Below are 19,407 nucleotides of genomic sequence, written 5' to 3' on the forward strand. Positions count from 1 at the left end.
TGAGATTTGTCCACTAGCCTGAGTGAACGTGCAGTGCAAAGGCAATTGACTTTGTATTGTAAAATGTAGGTTTTGTTTTTGGTCATTTTAGTAACTTAAGAAATACTTCATGGGGGGGTTCATTTGGACAAATCAAGTGAAGAATTTTTAGTTGGATTATATTTTTTGAGGAAGATTTAAGACTTATGAAGACTTTAAAGTTTCTCGGATTTCATGTATCGGACGACTCATTTGGGACATTTATTATTATCGTCTGACTGATATTCATTTTTGGTATATCTTATGAGTTGGCATTATAGAAACAATTATGTTGTTATTGAAGTGGTGTGTTTTAACCTTAAAACAAAAATTGGAATTGTTCTTTTCAAAATACCGCACAATGTCATCAAGACACCCCACATTTTATCTACCTGCTGTAGGCCATTTTTCCCGCACAATGCCATTAAAAATAGCACTTCCCCAATCTGGCAACACAACCTAGATGGTGGCACGGTGGCTTCACAGTATATCTTCATTGGCCACTGTATAGCATCAGCAACCTAGTGTTTATATACATAATTGGTTTTGAACGTGGCGATGGAGTCAGAGTTGCAGGTGGTTAGGGGGAGAGAGTTCCAGAGTTCAGGGGTGGTTGGCGATGAAAGCACAGTCCCCCATGGTGTACAGTTGTTCTTGGGATTGTGAGTAGTCCAGAGTTGGAGGAGCAGAGACAACGGGAGGGGGTGTGTGGAGGAGGAGAGGTATGAAGGGGCGAAGCCATTGAGGAACTTGTAGGTGAGCAGTAGGATCTTGTAAGTGATTGGGAGCCAGTGAAGGTGGTGCAGAGTAGGGGTGATGTTTTCCCAGGGTTTGGTGTTTGTGAGGACACTGGCAGTCGAGTTCTTGACGTACTGGAGCGTATCCAGGGCTTCATTGGACACCATGAATAGGACTCCATTGCAGTAGTCCAGGCGTGATGTAACAAAGGCATATGAGTCTCTGCTACCTGGCGTGTGAGGGATGATCGGAGACAGGACATGTAACAGAGGTCGAAAAAGGTAGATTTGGTGATGGACTTGATATGGAGCTCAAAGGAGAGAGTGGGGTCCAAGATGACACCCAGGTTTCTGACCTCGGATGGGCAGATGGAACAACCATCAATTACATTACAAGGTCACCCAATTTCTTGAGGAGAGCATTGGGAGCCATCAGCATGACCTCAGTTTTGTCACTGTTTAGTTTGAGTAGGCTGGCTGTCATCTAGTTTTTTTTTTTTATCATGGTTACAGTTTCTTAAAGATGAGGGAGTGAGAGGTGGGTTGGGTGTCATCCGCATAGCTGTGGAAGTTGAGACCATGGCAATGGATGATCTGGCCTAGGGGAAGCATGTAGATGATGAACAGCAGGGTCCGAAGACAGAACCTTGAGGCATGCCTTGGTTGACAGGTATTGCCCACAGGTCTGTCATACATGTAATACTTCTGGTTAAGAACTCAGAAATTCAACACAATCACAAAGTTTAATAGCAAATAACATTTAACATTTTTTACCATCATAAAGATATTGTACCGTAAAAAAAAAAAATTCAACCTATGATAAATGAGAAAACCTCTTCAAAGGAAGCCCTTTGAAGTCTCAATCATTACTTTTGTCTTGATACCATTTGCCATGTTTCAAATGAAAAGTCTTCTGCTTCAAATTTAGCACTGCTCTGATAGCAGGTGTCCATCAAATACCCTAGAGCCCATCTGACAGCCCTTGTCTCCTTTTTTGGCAGAAGGAGAAGCAAGGGCCTACAAACAATGGTCACACTATTCTCTGCTCATCCTGCTTGTTTGCAAGAATTGGTATGAGCTGGATGCTGCCCAGATCCACTAATATTTCCGTAATAATGATTAGTTGATAATAAGGATGGGAATACGCATGTTGTTATGGAAGTTGAGGTGACAGATTATACTGTAGACAGTATGTCGATCAGTCAGGCCAGTATCTTGCTGAGGCTGACACTTGTGAATAGTCACATCCTTCACCACTGCGAGTCAGCATGCCTCTGTACCACCAGGCTCCGCCAGATGACAGCATCACTTTGGCTTTGCTCTCTTTCTTTTGCTGTGGATGGACTCCCCAGCATCAGCCAACTACAAGCAGGGAGATAAGGCTAGTATTTCAGACTCAACACACACATAATAGAACACGCACACTGACCAATTTAGGAGCCTCAACACATTAAGTCTTTATATAGGGAAGGTTCAGCAGTATATGTGGACATGTTTTATATGCAGTTGGTTATACAGGGAGATTGCATATTATCTAACAAATAACAATCACAGAAGAGAAAAAAAAGATTCTGGAACAAGGACCAATGTAAGGGCTTATAGGGAGATATCACAAGGCTTCATAAAAGTGTCATAATAGTGTTGTCACCTGTTGCCTCTTGCGCGTAACACGAAAGAAGTCCTCCATGTGACTTTGTCGGGTTCGTCCTGCTGCTCCTCCCTCTTCCTCCCTTTCTTTCCTCCTTCCCTCACGCGTGTGGCGAAACTTCTCCATTCGACCACAGACCCTATGCTCCCTAAAATCACACACACACGCACGCACGCACACACACAATGAAATGGCATATATATATATACATTGTGGCCTCTGAGACCCAAAGTTGTGTCATACAGGATGAGGAAGGGGGGATCATACAGGAACATGACCTACTTGACGTGTTTGTCATGGCACAGAAACTGGACCAGAGCCTCCTCTTCTGGCTCACTCCAGACCAGGTCTGGAAGCTCAGTCGGGGGGGCATCCAGAAAGAGCTTGCGGGCATCCTGGTACTGCCAGAACAGTGGGACAGGGTAGGTCTGGAGGAAGGGTGGTAGGGGGAAGTTACTAAAGTTCCAAAACATGAATGCCTTTAAACTGAATGTTGGTGGCTACAAATTCATGCGACAACTGCACGCGAGATGCCGCCTGGGAGGTGGGGCTATAGCCGTTATAGCTTTCAGTTCCTAAAAGTCTCCTATACAGTCACTCCAGTTGTCTATAGCCTTCCTAAAATGCATAAGAACCCTACCTCATTGGAGCTTTTGAATTTGGTGCCCACAAAAAACTTTCATGTATGATGACAAATTCTCCCTTTAGACCCAAGCTACAGCTATGGGTACGGCTGTAGCCCCAAATTACACAAACCTTGTAGTTTGAGATTGGGAGACAGTTAATGTTCATAAGAAGGATGCACACTTCTGGCATTCTTTTAATCAGATTCATGAGGTAGTCACCTGAGCCATACATAAACTAAGTTCAGCAAACTGAACAAAAAATAGTTTTTGTAAAAATAGAAATTCGAATAGTGCTGTATTGAAATGTTTGGTGCTAACATGAAAGACAGTTGGCTGAACTCAGTATATCCATCTATCTGCTTGGTTTTAATCATGTTGCGCAGTGGAGAGACAGTTATCAATCCATCTAGTACCTTTCTGTTAATGTGCAGAAGCACATTCTCTATAGTCCGGTGCTGCTGGATCAGAGTCAGCGCTCTCTTAGGACCAAGACCTGGTATTTTGCTGCAGTAGTCACAGCCCAGTAAGATACACAGGTCCACAAACTTGGAGAGAGAGAGGGGGGGGGAAATAGAAGTGGCAACAAGTATTTTAAGGGGTGGCATTGAGAGATTAAGCCCCATGCCTTATGTATTAACAATTATTTGGATGGTGGGATATTTTACCTCTTCATGTGTGATCTTCAGAATGTCTAGGAGCTTGGGGAGAGAGTATTCAATGAGTTTGCTGTGGAAGGAATGGGGAAATTAGATTTAGAGGACTAGGCGTACTCTATCCTCCATCACTTAATTTATTTTAGCCATCACAGTATCATTTCACCATTGAAATAATTAGCCCATATGCATGCAGTACAAAAACACAGAGGCAGAGACATACAGTGCCTTCGGAAAGTATTCAGACCCCTTCACTTGTTCCACATTTTGTTGTGTTAGACTAAATTTAAAATGGATTAAATTTAAATAATTGCCATCAATCCACACAATACCCGATAATGACAAAGCAAAAACGTGTTTTTAGAAATTGTTATTAAAATACAAAAATACCTAATGTACATAAATATTCAGACCCTTTGCTATGACACTGACATTCAAAATGAGCTAAAATGCAAAAATGTCATGAACAAATAACTCAATAAGTTGAATTGAGTTCATCTTAATGCAAGGATAATAGTTCATGTAATTTTGGAATCAATATCTTTGTTTTTATAGGGTCTCTGATTTGCATAGGAATCAATTACACACGGTGTGGATTAGGGTGTAACTACCAACTCAGCAAATTTCATAATTTTCTCTTGATCCTGACAAACTCCCCAGTCCCTGGAGGTGACAAACATACCCATAACTTGATGCAGCTACCACTATTCCTCACCTGAGATAGTTTGGAAACATGTGTTAGATTTGCACCAAACTTAATGCTTTGTAATAAAACCAAATAAACACATTTCTAGCCACTTTCTTTGCTGTATCACTTGAATTCATTGTTGCAAACACAATTATGGATATGAGAAATTATTTTCCATTAAGGGATTCTTTTTTACCACTTGGTTATAGACCAATTTTGTAGAGTGACTGAAATGATGTTGTCCCATCGACTGTGCTTTTTCCTCTCCACCAACTTTGTAGATATTTGTAAATCTCCCCAGGCCTCAGGGTCGCATTCCTGAGCAGTTTTGTTCCTCTCCATTTGCTCAGTTTGTAATGACAACCTGATCCACAGTGTGTAATTGATTCCTATGCAAATCAGAGACCCTATAAAAACAAAGATATTAATTCTAAGATTACATTAACTATTATCCTTGCATTAAGATGGACTCAATTCAACTTATTGAGTGATTTGTTGATGCCATTTTTGCATTTTAGCTAATTGTAAGAGCGTCATAGAAAAGGGTCTGAATACTTATGTACGAGGTATCTGTATTTCAGTTTTAATAAATTTACTGAAATTTCTAAAAACCTGTTTTCGCATCGTCATTCTGGGGTATTGTGTGTGGATTGATGGCAAATTCTTTTAATTTAATCCTTTTTAAATTGAGTCTATAACACAACAAAATGTGGAAAAAGTGAAGGGGTCTGAATACTTTCCGAAGGCACTGTACATGCAGTGCACAGCACATATCAGAACACACATTCTCCCTAGACTGCTACACACACCTGTCTTTCTTGGCATCAAGCTTGCGGATCAGAATGTTGCCACCAAATGGTAGAGTGTCCATGTCCTCAGATGCCACTGCATCCACTGTGCCCTGTCTCACCAGGTGAGCACACAGCGCCTCGCCATCACCTGGTGCCTGCAGAGACAGAAAAGGAGAAGGAGAGAAATATAGGGGCAGGCCGAGAGAGAGGAGTTCCACAGAGGAATAAAGATGGCAAGGAATTGGTTGAGATTCAACACATAAGTGGTCAGAGTGTGTGTGTGTGTGTGTGTGTGAGAGAGAGATTTCAGTGTTAGCATGCTATAGGTTATGCTACAGGATAAGCACACTGACCTGGATGATAGGCACACCCAGGAGCTTAAGGAGGTGGAGACAGTCCTGCGTCTGTGAGGACACTACAGAAATGAGTCAAAGGTCAATAGTTATCAAATACAGGAAGAAGAAATCAGTGGAAAGCCATCCATCAGACACAGATTAAGCCAAAACTGTGCCCATGCTTTTTTCAAAAAGACAAGAAAGTGCATTGAGAAGTCTCCTTTCGCTATCCATTGGTCTGTTTTTTTCTTTTGCTTATTGCCTACCTGTGCCTGAACACTTGGGAGAACTCCAGCCTGCAGCCTGTGCTCTCTTCTCCAACTAAAGAAAACAAGAGGTCCTTGTTTAAGAGAACCAAACGTCTCCAAAAGACTTGCAAACATTTAAATCATCCCTTTGCTACAACCCCTAGACAACGCTAATGGCTCTGAATAGATTGAATAGATATAAGGAGAATGATAATACACAGCTTCACTTAGCCCTCTGGTAGGCTAAGTAGAGTTTTCCACCTTACTGCTGCTTACTGAGTAATTATATCCTTTGTAGTATCCACTGTACTGTTCTACTGTAACTCTACTCACCACAGCTCTCTTCTCCCCAGGAGGTTTCCCATCGAATACAAACACTGGCTTGATGTCGTGCTCCAGGAAGGTTAACGTGCGAAAGAACAAGCCTGTCAATGGGCTGGAGTGAGATGACAACATGGAAGCCATCAAATGTTTGATACACAAAGCTTAAAAAAGACCAGAAATACACAGAAACAAGGATCTGATGTTTTAAAGTTGACAAAGGTACATTTGATATTGGGAGAAATAGACCAGGGATGCATTCTCCAAAGTAGCTTCTTCTCCTCTTTTCCTTGTAATGACAAAACACTGGAATGATTAAGGAGAATCACCATTATTTCACACAAGGTGAAGGAGGATATGAGGAGAGGTGCATGGTTTCCTGATGTCAACAAACATGGCATGTTTACCTGAGATACTGAAGAGTAGGTACAGCAGCTCGGAACTGATTCAGAACGATGGAGGTGTCGAAGGCAATGACCTTTCCTAGAATTTAGAAGGAAATTAATGTGTGAACAATCGTATAATTATTGGTTGAATCTGAAAAGTCTTTCCTTCCTCACTTCCTTTCTCCTCATTGCAGGAGGAGAAGGCCCTAAGTTAGACCTGAGTCTAAGAGAAACCTAAGTTAGACCTACTCCTCCAATGAGTTTTGAGAAGGAGGCGAGGAGAGAAGACGTGAGGAATCAAGGAAAGACTTTTGAGATTTGGTCTGTGTGCATCCTGGTCTAAATCAGACTCGAGATGATGTGCATCCATCCATAGCAAGCTTCGGTGTAGGGGAAAGTGAGGTAATGTGAGACATCGGGTAATGTGAGACACCCCCTGTATCTAGGCAACGGAACACATTTGTGGTCATGTGACCATTATGTTTTCAAGCCCCTCCCATTTCATCTTGGCCATGAAGGAGAGGACCTCATGGTGCTGTGGTAAGCATGTTTTTTTCACAAAAAGATTTTTTTTGCATGTAAAAGTAAATTTTCTTTAAAAAACAAAAAAAGAAGTAAAACCCCCCTTGATTTCTCTGGTCTGTCTCAGTTTACCCCTAAGATGGGGTAAAGTGAGACACAAGACCACCTTTTTTTTTTTTAAAACAATCATATTCTCACTGCCCTTCTTCCTGAATACAACCTGATCATTTCCATTGCTAGGAAACATCCTGAATTAATGGGAAATGTGTAAATTTTACTGATATCATTTTAGCTCGCTTAGAGGGGAGCAAATGTAAAACATTTCTCACTTTACCCCACTCTCCCCTACTCCTAGCTGTCTCCAGCTGGCAAGTTCAATTATCAGTTATAATATTATTCTGTGTCTATGCTAGTTAGCTTTAGCGACGGCAACCCATGATATTTTGGTTATTGTAGGTGCCATACGCAAACGTCACACGTGACAAGATCATTCAGTGTAGATGTGTTTTCTGAACGACAATAACCGGCAGGTTCCGACAATAACGAATATGACTTCTGGTTTCGTTTTCGCGACTTTAAATAAAAATCATGCTTAGCCTTGGAAAATGATTTGTGTACAGTCAATGATGTGCTCCCTATACAGTGTAGACGAGGCACTTTGAACTGTTGGGCCACAGTAAAGGGCCAACAACACCCCTCATAGTTGAAACTCACGTATACTATACTATAAACTCATGTATAGGCCTACAGTGTGTTGATCAAAGCCTTGAGTAATTAACCTATTTTCGACCCAATTGGCTGGAAAGCTTCAATGCATCAGAAAGCTTAGTTTCCGCATCAGCACAATTACCTGTATAGTCGCTGATGTCCTTGTAAGAAATAGCAGCAGGTGCATCGCTGCGAATCAAATCTGCCAATTTTGTAATCCCCATTGGTCTTATCTGATACTGGCAAACTGACTTCAAAACAAGCAATCAACCAGCCACTTACTGGTTTACCAGCACACTGTTGTTATGTTCACTTCTTCAGTGGTTTTTAATGGCGGTTGGCAACCGACGTCAATTGTGCATTTACCGCCATCTACCGTACTGGTAGTGTGGACCAGAGCTGTATATAACCTAATTTTGGGGGATATAGTAGACATGTTGCCGGCAAGAAACGCTTTTGCGTCCAGATTGCAATATCAACTTCAAATACGATTTGCATGACAGAGGTACATGTTTACAAAATCCTGCATGAACATTGGGAATATCTTGCATGCAGCTTGAAAGTGGACACCTTTCATTAGTGACTGAAGTGACAACGAGCACATTGACTCTATTGATCCGTAACTTATTCTGCCACTGAAGCTGAGCGAAGGTTCTTCCATACCTCTCTGTGCCGAGTGTCCGTTTACTTACTCGTCCCTCAGTTGGAAAGAACGTGATTGGTAAACTTAAGGTCACGAGATGGTAACACAAGTTTTGGATTGGTTAACTAGTTAGTAATGCCCTCCGTTTACCCGATCGACTAGCTAGCATGTTTAAAGTTGTTTTAAAAAATGTGCAAGAATTGATACGCCAACAAACGAAAATGTGTTGAGAAAAAATATATGTAATTTATAAAAAAACTACCCCCTCCTTCGCGAGGCATCAATCATCTAAAAAAAAAAACTAAAGCAGATAAAGTGCCTCAGCCCACCGCCTATTAGGGCTAAAAATCGAATTAGGGCTAGGGTTAGGATTAGGGTTAGAGTAAAGTCTAAAGTAAGGACTTTTTCAATTGCCAGTTTGATATTGAGAAACAAGGGTTACGTGGTCCGGACCATATACCGTCTCCACCCATTGTAAAACCAGACTTAACCATAGTAAGCATATGCACAGTAAGCATATCAGCCTTATACACTGCCAGGTGGTCAAAACCACAGACACAATATGACCTACACTATAATTTATTACAGGAAAATATTTACATACACTACAACACATTGATGATAAATTACAAGAAAATAAATCATATTCAACATAAAATGCCAGCTTTGTGCGGTAGGTACAACGCTTAATACAGAATACCAACAACAGACAATCATGAAATGTTGTTGCAATATTCAATTATATAATGCTATAATGCAAGAGGGGAGTGCAGTTCGGGGTGCCGATCAACACGGTTTTGGGCTTAAAATAACCGGGTATGATGTGGTCTACTTTAGAATGTCCTCCGTTGCGTAGTTTTGTTTATTTTCTCGTTTTTCTGATTTTCTGGCATTATAAGCTGTTGGGACGTAATATTTTGATGACATTACTTTTAGCCCGTTTAGAAAAGTGTAAAACTACTACCCATTATTATCTGTATAAAACATTACGTTGTCATAATGAAACACAGTTTAATATGCAGCAACATTCCATGATGTCCGCCTCGCCATAGGTTATCTATGCTACAGTGCGTGTTGTGTCCATGGCCAGGTACTCTGCATCCCATATATCCTGTTTACCTCAACTCCTAAATTAACTAATCCCTCAGAGCTCATACTTTGGTTCACAAAAGTAGACAGTGATTACGTTGTATACATAATACTGTCCTTGGGCTGCTTTGAAATAATATAGCCCCCTGTAAGAAAACAAAAAAGTACTGAGGGCTACAAACACTGTAAGCACACAGGTCTATTGCCTATACTGATGGACAGGACAGGAGGAAAACTGCCCGATAGCTCGTTTTCCACTTTTTCTGGAAGCTTTCTTAGAATTATATCTTGGGAGGGTTGTTCTTTACCACTGCCACTGTCTGCTTTCTAACTTTGTTAAATTGCCATTGTAAAAATGGCCTGACAAAATTGAGTTAAAGCATCCATAGGACAGCTTGTTGCTAATATTCTGTATTTCATAGATCTTCATATACACATTTATTGCATTATTATGGGAGGAAAAGCTCTATCAAAAATGAGACATATTTTGATTTAATAAAATGCGAGTATGAATCCCTTTACACTGCAATTCAATGGTTTTAGGGTAGCTGGAGAACCAAACTCCATATGGATAATCGCTGTAACAAGGTGAGCATGTCCCCATCTCGGACTCCATGGGTTGTTTTCCCAGACACAGATTAAGCCTAATCCTAGACTAAATAGCGTTTCATTGGAGATTTCCATTGAAAGTGTGATTTAGTCCAGGACAAGGCTTAAACTGTGTCCAGGAAACCGCCCCAAAATATACAGTGTTTGGCTACTTAGAGGGCTGAATCTCAATAAAGTGGCCTTTTTTGCTTGTATCCTATAAATCCCCTCATCCTCACTGGTTATAACAGACTGTAGACGGGAGTATTCAAGAAGATGACTAGACAGAGTTGCCATCTCTTTCCCTGGGGTGTAGGGGAACTGAACATCATCTGGTTTAAGGGCAAGATAGGCCTAGGAAACATTCAGGACAAACACAATGGTATCCTCTAGATTTAAACTATTCTATTAAGAATAGTTTTTTAGCTTTTGACACTTCAAGGGACAGTTTTTACCACCACTCCTAACTCCCCCCCTGCCAACACACACCATCCTTTATGGTTCTAGCGTCGGAACCAGATCCAGGTATTGACAAGCCAGAACGCCACTGTAGCGGAGTACAGGATCACTTCTCGTTTGGAACGCTCCTTGTTCTCTTCCTCCAGTAACTGGAGACGACGGTTCAGCTTCACAATCTGAGAAAATCAATTAATATATCAATTAGGTGTGGATTGTGTGTGGCAAGAGAGTCAGTTAGTTCATCAAAACAGCTGAGGTGTATTCCATTTCTAGTGATTTGAAAAATAATATACAATTAATGTGAGTCAGTCAGTTAATCAAAATATATATGACCAGAGATCCTCCTAAAATGTCTGTGATACACATTGCACAATAATATTGAATATAATTATCTACAGTGCCCTCCATAAGTATTGGAAAGAGGAAGGATGTTGTGTTCTTTTAGCTCTATACTCCAATAGTTTGGATTTGAAATCAAACAATTGCTATGAGGTTAAAGTAGATATTCTCAGGGTTTTTTTTCAGATATACATCTGACATTTTTTAAACATACTCCCCCTATTTCAGGGCTCCAAACGTTTTTGAAAAAAATATATGATTTCCAAATAAAGTATGTTTAGTATTTGGTCGACAAATTAACTGCCTGAAGTCTGCGACCCATTGACCCCACCAGACGCTGGGTATATTCTCTGGTGATGCTCTGCCAGGCCTGTACTGCAGCCATTTTTAGTTGTTTGTTTTGAGGTGTTTTGCCTAAAATCTTATCATCAGGAAAGGAAATGCATGTTCAATTGGATTTAAATCTGAAGACTGACTTGGCCAGTCAAGAACATTCCGCTTTTTGGCTGTGAAAAACTCCCCAGTTGCTATGGCAGTATGTTTGTGGTCATTGTCTTACTGTATGATGAAGCGCCATCCAATGAATTTTGAGACATTTGCTTGTACTCGAGCAGACAAGATGTTTCTGTACACTTCAGAATACATTCTGCTGCTGCTGTCAGCAGTAACATCATCAATCAAGACAAGTTAGCCAGTTCTTACAGCTATACATGCCCAAACCATAACACCCCCTCCACTATATTTCACAGATGAGGTGGTATGCTGTAAATCTTGGGCAGATCCCTTTTTCTCCAAACTTTCCTCTTGCAATCACTCTGGTACATGATAATATTCGTTTTATCTGTCTTCAAGACTGTTTTCTAGACCTCTGAGGGCTTTTTAGGTACTTTTTAGCAAACTGTAACCTGACTATCCTTTTAAGGATAGAACTAGTGGTTTGCACCTTGCATTGAAGCCTCTGTAGTTCAGCTGGTGACATATTCTGCGGATGGACACATTTATGCCTACCTCCTGGAGAGTGTTCCGGATTTGTGGGACAGTTGTTTTGGGGGTTTTCTTAATTGTGGTGAGCATTCTTTGGTCATCCACTGTAGAAGTCTTCCTTGTCTGTTTGCGATTGCTGAGTTCACCAGTGCTTTCTTTCTTTTTTAATGATGTTACAAATTGTTGCCCTCATAAGGGCTTCTTTGACTTTCATTTGCGTCTCTTTGGTCCTCATGTTGACAGACACCAATAGCAGACTATAGAGCTAAAAGAAGACAAGCTGCTTCCTCTTTCCAATACCTATGGAGGGCACTGTGTTTAGGGGCAATTATTCAATCAACCAATTAAAAAAAGAGCTGTATGTGATAAGATACAGAGGCAGCACAGAGTACAATTCCTTTATTACCTGTCTCCGTAGTGACGAGGCGTCCCCTAAGCCCGAATCATCAGGGGTCATGTCCAAACTTATGTCAAGTTGGGCCCTATAAGCACAACATCTGGTTCAGGGATATGGAATTATGAGAAGACCAGGATATAGCACACATGCAATAAAACACACACACGCACTCACACGTCTTGTTGAATTGGCACTTATTGCAACACATTGAAATATAGACTTAATAAAGGCTGAATTTTATTCAGGTTGTGAATAGTGTATTGGATTTGTCTTTGATCTTTGGAAACTCATCAAAATATTTGTTGCTGCGGTAAACACTCCAAATCCACTCTAAGAGGTGTCAGCCAAAAAGTGAAAAGCCATAACTAAAGTGTTTCAGCGTAACTGTAGAGAGGAGACTGGGGCGTTGTGCTAATACAGCAGTACTAATGCTAACAGAGGCAAACAAGAGGCAATGAGGGTAGAGGTGGGGTGTGCTGTCCTTAGATAGACAATGTGAGTGAATGTGGTTAAGGTGGGGTCAGAGGAGTGGGCGACTCACCTGTGGTGGTTGTCATCCAGGAGCTCCAGAACCTGGTGGTAGGCCCGGAATGTGGTGCTCTGGATGTAGGACAGGACCCCCCCAGCGGTGTACAGATTCTGACCATCTTCTGGGGTACAGAGGGGGGGACAGACTCGGACTGGGGGTGCAGAGGGGGATGGGGTCACACTGAGATAGTGATTGATAGATAGAGAGAGAGAGAGAGAGAAAGAAAGAGAGATGAGAACAAGCAAAGAGATAGACGGACAGTAACAGATAGGAAAAGACAAAGAGATGGTAAGGAATTGAGAGAGATGCAGAGATAGGCACGCATTTAGCAAAGGCATTTCATAACCAAGAAAAAGTTTGATTGATGTCCATGCCATGGCCAAGGCTGACCTCCAATCTGAGCTGGTGTTTACCTTGTGTCAGTTCTGTTGGTCGGGCCACTCTGGCGATGAGTGGTGTTTTCACTCACACAGCGTTCCCTCCGTGACCGCGACTGAGAGTGAGCCTGTGTGTGGAGACACCAGGATAGGATTGCAATATTTCCTGTTTGGCATGAGGTCATGGATCTTGTCTTGAACAAGTTCACTCAAATTACAAATCAACCTCATTCAGGGTTTTTAAGACACAACTGTGGTGGGTATTGAAGGGATACCTATTTGTAATGATCTACTGCAACTATCAAGGTGACACAAATTAAAAAGTTTGGTTGACACAGTTGGAGGTGTGCATATAACGTGTCTATATTTGTTTTTTTTATAGATTGATCATTTAGCCAAAGAGCCAGACTTGATGAAGCAAGGTGAAGAATAGCCTTCAAAGCACACACAGCCTCCAATTGTAATTAACATATGTTGGATACAGTTAAAGTGATTCTGAATGTGTCACCATTACTGTTAAGCAGCAGGAAGCCAGAGAGAGGTAGCAGAGGAACAGCAGTCTGAGGCTTTAGTCTTGAGGGACAGGGGTGAGCATGAGGGTTGAAATATGAATGGATGTATTGATATTCTAATTGATAAACATAGATAATAAAATGGAAAATGTTGATTTATTTTTCTTTAACCAACTAGCTGGGAAACATAGGCCAGCCAACTACTTTTGAGCCTTTTTGTATACAGTAAGGTTATAGGTTATAACTCAGGTTATTAGTAATTCTATAGCATAATTGTAAAACCAGCTTCCAGGAGGAGTGTGTTTTGAGTGTATACCAGCTAACTTCATGTCAATCAAATAGATTTTGATCCTTGATTCAGGTCCAGCATTCATTTCAAGCCACCAGAATTGAGCTAAAAAATAAGTCGTCCCCCCCCCCCTAGCAGCTGAGACTCTGTGTGCCCCATCCCCCACCTATACCGTTTTTTGATCCAGGAAAAAGCCTGTCATTGTATAGATAACTGGCAGACAGTTGGAGTATAGAGCTCAAACAAAACAAAATGCTTCCTCTTTCCAATATTTATGGAGGGCACTGAAGTTCAGTCTAAGCGTTTAGGATGACATCACACCTGTTGGTTGGAACTCACCCCCTTGTTGGTCTGTGCCTGTGGTGTGGGAGCCTGGTCCGTCTCTAGGGAGTCCAGTGGCTGTTCAGTCAGGGTGAGCACACGTGGAGGTGCCTTCATGGCAAGTAAGTCCAAAGGAGGGGTGGATTGGATCAAGTCCAGGTCTCTGGGTCGGGAGTACCGGGAGTCCCCATCCTTCCCTTGAAGGGATGGAAGTAGAGCAGGAGAGTCAGCAGTATTGCTACGGCTGTATTCATCCATCATAGGAAAACCGAAGAGAAATTGTTTGGTGCAAATAAAGCTCTGTAGCTTATCCTGTCTTAAAATGTTCCAAGCTTGACTTTCATTTTTAACAACAGTTAGTTTGTATACCTATGCTTCTTGTGCTGTGTAAGCTAACTATCTTACCCTTGTGAAGCTATAGGCTTACTCTAAATCCAACGCTCCAAATTCGCACCATTTCTCTAAGGTGAACAGCAGCAGCACAGCACCTCAACACATTTGGACCAACAGCGAAATGGCCGGTCTCGCAAGGCCCACCCTCCTGCCTCCAGAAAGCCCTCCAACTGAAAAGGCCACACTGCCTTTCTTACCTGCTATCACAATTCTCTCTGGCACCTGCATTAGGGTACCGTGGGAGGGCAAGGGCTGCTTAGGTTGAGCCCCCTGTTGGTTCTCGGGGGCTACTTTGAGTGTGTCAGGGATGCGCATGCGCTGGCTGATGCCCTCCGTGTACTCCAACTCATAGTGGATGCGGCTCAGCTCGGCCACGTCTGCAGTGGGGGAGGGGAAGGTTACCCCACTCATCCTGCCTACAGAATGGCAGGGGGAAAATGTGCAAAATTAAAAAAAAGTAAACAAACACATAGTCGCTAGCTTAATCATCAAACATTGGGATGTCATTAGAACTGAAACAATGTAGGTGATTCGTAATCATCATATCAGTGCATGATTCATAATCATCCATCACGTCTTCAATCAGTGGTGTGCATGCACGCATGCTAAGGATGCACCAATATGAACATTTTGAAATGTCCCCATTCAGAGTGAATGGTCATAAGATTTCAGGCAAATTCACAGCTCAATGGTATAAATGGTATGAAAAAGATTTTTTCAAGCAAGTCAAGTTACACAAGTCTGTGCATTTAATATATGCCATTTAGCTGATGCTTTTATCCAAAGCGACTTACATCGCAGTGAGTGCATACATTTTTCAGTATATATGGTCCCAGCAGGAATCGAACCCACAACCTAAGTATTGTTAGCACCATGCTCTACCAACTGAGTCACAGAGGACCACTTAAAAGTTGATTTGAAGTTAATAGGTAAACCTGTTTGGGCTGTGCATGCAGTGGTACAGCCATGAATAGGATTTCATGCACATTTTAGTAAAGCTCAAAAAGTGTAAATAAATAGTCTCAACAATTTCAATATTCAGTTTTTCTATTGGATTTCTATTTGGTTTCTCTATTGGATTCGGATCCGGTGACTGGGAAGGCCAATGAAGAACACTGAACTCATTGTCATGTTCATAAAACCAGTTTGAGACGATTTTTGCTTTGTTTGTATGCTGGAATTAGCCATTAGAAGATGGGTAAATTGTGGCCATGCAGGGATGCACATGGTCAGCAACAATACTCAAATAGGCTGTGGCATTCAAGCGATGATTGATCGATATTAACGGGCCCAAAGTGTGCCAAGAAAACATTCCCCACACCACCTCCACCATGAGAAGGTGTACAGGTGTTCCTAATAAAGTGTTCTGTGAGTGTATGTCAGTGCTGCGCTCTGGTGTCTCCAGTGACGTTCCACTTAATCTTAACAGCGTATTACGAAAAACTTGGATCGGACCCATCATATTTATTTTAATTGCAATAGAAGGCATATTTACCTAGGCCTACCTCACCAAAAACAACCTGAAACGTATCTCACATAATTGGCTCAACTGTGTGCGTGGCCAGTCCACACTGTCTGGACAAAACTGGATTACATGACCGTTCAGTGACAGCAAACCCGTGCGAATCGAGATTCATACCCACGGATACGGCTATGGGACATTATGGGACATAACTCAATAAAAAGGGAAAAAAGTCATCAGGTATTGACGACGTCAAGTATGTAACGTTAAACCAATGATATAGCAACTGAAAATCATTCTACCCATAGCATAGGAAAGAAATCATTCATTCAGTGGTGTAGGACATAATGCTGAAGGGTTGCTCTATGTAGACTGTATGTTGTATGAACGAATACACTTTTAACCCATATGAAGTTAGGTGCAATTCCATTACAAGTAATGGGATCGTTCGCTAGTTGTTTGATGGGCAGCGCTGCTCAGACCTCAGTCCCTCTTCCACCCAACATTTATTCGTGTTATTTTAGCAGTCACGCAACCAGCAAGATACGCCATCCGCGTAGTCATTTACAAGCTCAGACAACACTGAGAAATAAGTCGTATAGCCGAAGTAATCGCCTGTTTATTTCAGGTGCGCATTACATGTATTTGAATTCCCCACATTCTGAAAGTTTAATTTAATTTAATTTAAATTTCAAATTTAAGATAGCATCCTAGCTTTCAAACAAACAACGTTAGCTAGCTGCTGTTTCAAGAATTCCAATAATATCTGTCATCGCGTTAGCTGAAGATGTTTTCATTGTTGTGGTAGCTCAATATTCACTTACCCTGATGTTATTTAGTGTCCTCAAACTGAAGATTTCACGTCATGAAGAAAATTACACAATTTCTTCTGTGTGCTGTGCTGGTGCTGCACACGTCGCCCGCCAAGGCAATGCCGACCTGCTAAGAAGCTGAAGCCTATCAATATCACTTCTACTAGCCAGCTAGTTAGCTTATAGATGCTACTAGCCAGAATCTGCAACAGCACAGTCAGCGTCAACTATCATTGAAACAAATAAACGTCCTGTACAGAACATGTTAATGTTTAGAAAATTAAATATAAATGTGAAATTACTTATAAAATATTTAATAGTTCGCGTATAGTGGGGCGGCTATAGAGGCCACATTTGGAATAAATCGTGCCTTTTGTAATAAAAGCACCTCATTTTACACAGAACGAGGCCAGGTCGTGTTTGTAGGTGTACAAAACACAACAATTTGACACACAAGCCAAGTGTGCCAGGTAGCCTATGTGTCCTATAAATAGCTTGAACATTTTAAAGGTGGATTGGGGTGATTAGCTTAAAAGATGAAAGAGGAGAAGCATCTTAAAATGTAGCATAAGAACGCAATGGTCCCGTTCATTTAGGGAAACATCAAATGCTAATACTGTAGTTCAAAAATTCGAAATAGTCTTAAAAAAAAATCTGTATAGAAGCTAGTGGAGTAGGTCTACACATTGTAAAGTCTGATAAGGGTACCTAGTTCAAAATATTAAAAAGTAAATCCATTTCAAAATGTATCATTGAAAGTCCATAGCCATTGGAATAATGCAAATACATTCAAGTACAGCTTAAAAACTATAAATTATATTTGAAATCTGCTTATAATTTATTTAAGTGGAGAGACTACACATTGTAGAGGTGGTTTGGGGTGTCTCTTAAAATATGAAAAAGAAGGTACATTTATAAATGTCCCCCATTCTCAGCGAATAGCCATACTGTAGGAATATCAGTAGAAGGAGCAGTGAGTGCCTTCATTGTGGCAGGCACTCTTCATGACCAATCATAGGAATCTTTTCTTGACACATTTGAATCCCTATATGCCACGTGTTAATCATAATCAGATATTAATCATTATAGTATTTGAGTGATCTATTGATTGAACATTTATATTCAGTTGATGGTTCTGTTATGTGGTGGTTATTCAAAGAGAATACATAGGACGTTCTATTGAGGATTTCATAAACAATAGCAGCCATGTTGTCACTGCCATGTTTTCAAGCGTGCAGTCAGAAATTCACTTTATTGTCCAACTTGAGACTGCACAGATATACTGCCTGTTTTCACCTAGCCTCGCCTGAATTCTGTTCGGGTTCAATCTTGAACTGAAACAAGCCCGTTAAGTAGTGGACGAAAAATGACTTTGTTAACTTAAATTTAATTATTTGCACTACTGTAAATTATCATAGAATCATGTTTCCTTTTGCTTATGTGATGAACCACTCATGGGATATAAATACAGTATTTACCACAGATAAGGGTAATGATCATTTTCTTTGTGAAATTCTTATGAAAGAAGAGGTTTTCTTTTTGGCTTGGGCTATTGTATAATCTTTCATAGCATTAACAAAACGTGACATTCACCAAGAGGGACAAGTTAGTAGATGATGGACATTATAGATATTAGCCTACCTCACTCTCCAGAAGGTAGGCATGAATGTGTCAGAGACTACCATTCGCAGAATACGTCACCAGCCGGCCACCAGAGGCTTTACTGCAAGGTGCAAACCGCTAGTTATCCTCAAAAAGGATGGTCACTTAGTTTTCTAAAAAGTACCTAAAAAGTCTGCAGAGGTCTGGAAAAGATATTGTGGACAGATAAGATGAATATGTACCAGAGTGATTGCAAGTGGAAAGTTTGGAGAAAAAAGGATCTGCCCAAGATTTACAGCATACTGTACCACCTTATGAAACATGGTGGAGGGGGTGTTAAAGGACATGTATAGCTGCCACTAGAACCGGCTAACTTGTCTTAATTGATGATGTAACTGCTGCAGCAGAATATATTCTGAAGTGTACAGAAACATCTTGTCTGTTCAAGTACAAGCAAATGCCTCCAAATTCATTGGATGGCACTTTATCATACACTGAGACAATGACCCAAAACATAGTGCCATAGCAACTAGGGACAAACGTTTTTGACTGGCCAAGTCAATGTTCAGATTTAAATCCAATTTAACATTTCCTGTGTAACAATGTTCGTTCGTACACAGAGGCAGACGCAGTATGTTGGTGAGGGAGTGTTGGTCCCGTTTATTATTGTAATATCTGTTTAGACTTTCCAGTCTCTGTTCTCAGTGTTCGACGACTTTCCAGTCGTCGTTCTCTCTTACTCCTTCGCCGTTCCCAGCTCACCTACTGAAAAAGCAGAGGCACACACATCTTAAGCATCTAGTCAACGAGGCTTCATTTGCAACAGGTGTGCAACGGAGCCTCGCCGACATAACCCTGGCCACGGTCCTGTAGCTCCCTCTACAGGCCGAACGCTGCATGTCCCCCCACATCCTGATGATATGATTTTAG

At 41.2% G+C, this 19,407-nt stretch overlaps 2 protein-coding genes across 2 annotated transcripts; both read right to left on the minus strand.

The window, feature by feature from the left end:
* Positions 1–1,484: 1,484 nt before the first annotated feature.
* LOC310804075 (putative flap endonuclease 1 homolog) lies at positions 1,485–7,985 on the minus strand. Its single transcript, XM_083669167.1, has 11 exons — positions 7,824–7,985; positions 6,473–6,548; positions 6,078–6,180; positions 5,763–5,817; positions 5,515–5,576; positions 5,180–5,316; positions 3,695–3,755; positions 3,443–3,574; positions 2,686–2,831; positions 2,404–2,551; positions 1,485–2,117 (listed from the first exon to the last, which is right to left on the minus strand). The coding sequence occupies exons 1-11, from the start codon at positions 7,903–7,905 to the stop codon at positions 2,061–2,063; spliced, it is 1,059 nt and encodes a 352-aa protein (XP_083525293.1). The 5' UTR covers positions 7,906–7,985; the 3' UTR covers positions 1,485–2,060.
* A 921-nt stretch (positions 7,986–8,906) lies between these two features.
* LOC310803274 (mitochondrial fission factor homolog A-like) lies at positions 8,907–16,995 on the minus strand. The gene is made up of 7 exons (XM_083667990.1): positions 16,888–16,995; positions 14,799–15,017; positions 14,227–14,405; positions 13,123–13,214; positions 12,722–12,889; positions 12,190–12,265; positions 8,907–10,636 (listed from the first exon to the last, which is right to left on the minus strand). The coding sequence occupies exons 2-7, from the start codon at positions 15,010–15,012 to the stop codon at positions 10,505–10,507; spliced, it is 861 nt and encodes a 286-aa protein (XP_083524116.1). The 5' UTR covers positions 15,013–15,017; positions 16,888–16,995; the 3' UTR covers positions 8,907–10,504.
* Between the last annotated feature and the right edge of the window lie 2,412 nt (positions 16,996–19,407).

This window comes from Argentina silus, assembly GCF_951799395.1.
Source record: "Argentina silus genome assembly, chromosome: 1".
In the NCBI taxonomy this organism is placed as follows: Eukaryota; Metazoa; Chordata; class Actinopteri; order Argentiniformes; family Argentinidae; genus Argentina; species Argentina silus.

Coding starts and splice junctions, on each gene's coding strand:
- LOC310804075 (XM_083669167.1), bottom strand. CDS start 7,905: ATGGGGATTACAAAATTGGCAGATTTGATTCGCAGCGATGCACCTGCT. Junction 2,552..2,685: donor TGCCATGACAAACACGTCAA/GTAGGTCATGTT, acceptor GTGTGATTTTAG/GGAGCATAGGGTCTGTGGTC. Junction 2,118..2,403: donor TTACGCGCAAGAGGCAACAG/GTGACAACACTA, acceptor CCCTGCTTGTAG/TTGGCTGATGCTGGGGAGTC.
- LOC310803274 (XM_083667990.1), bottom strand. CDS start 15,012: ATGAGTGGGGTAACCTTCCCCTCCCCCACTGCAGACGTGGCCGAGCTG. Junction 12,890..13,122: donor ACCAACAGAACTGACACAAG/GTAAACACCAGC, acceptor TCACTATCTCAG/TGTGACCCCATCCCCCTCTG. Junction 12,266..12,721: donor CTGGATGACAACCACCACAG/GTGAGTCGCCCA, acceptor TTGTGCTTATAG/GGCCCAACTTGACATAAGTT.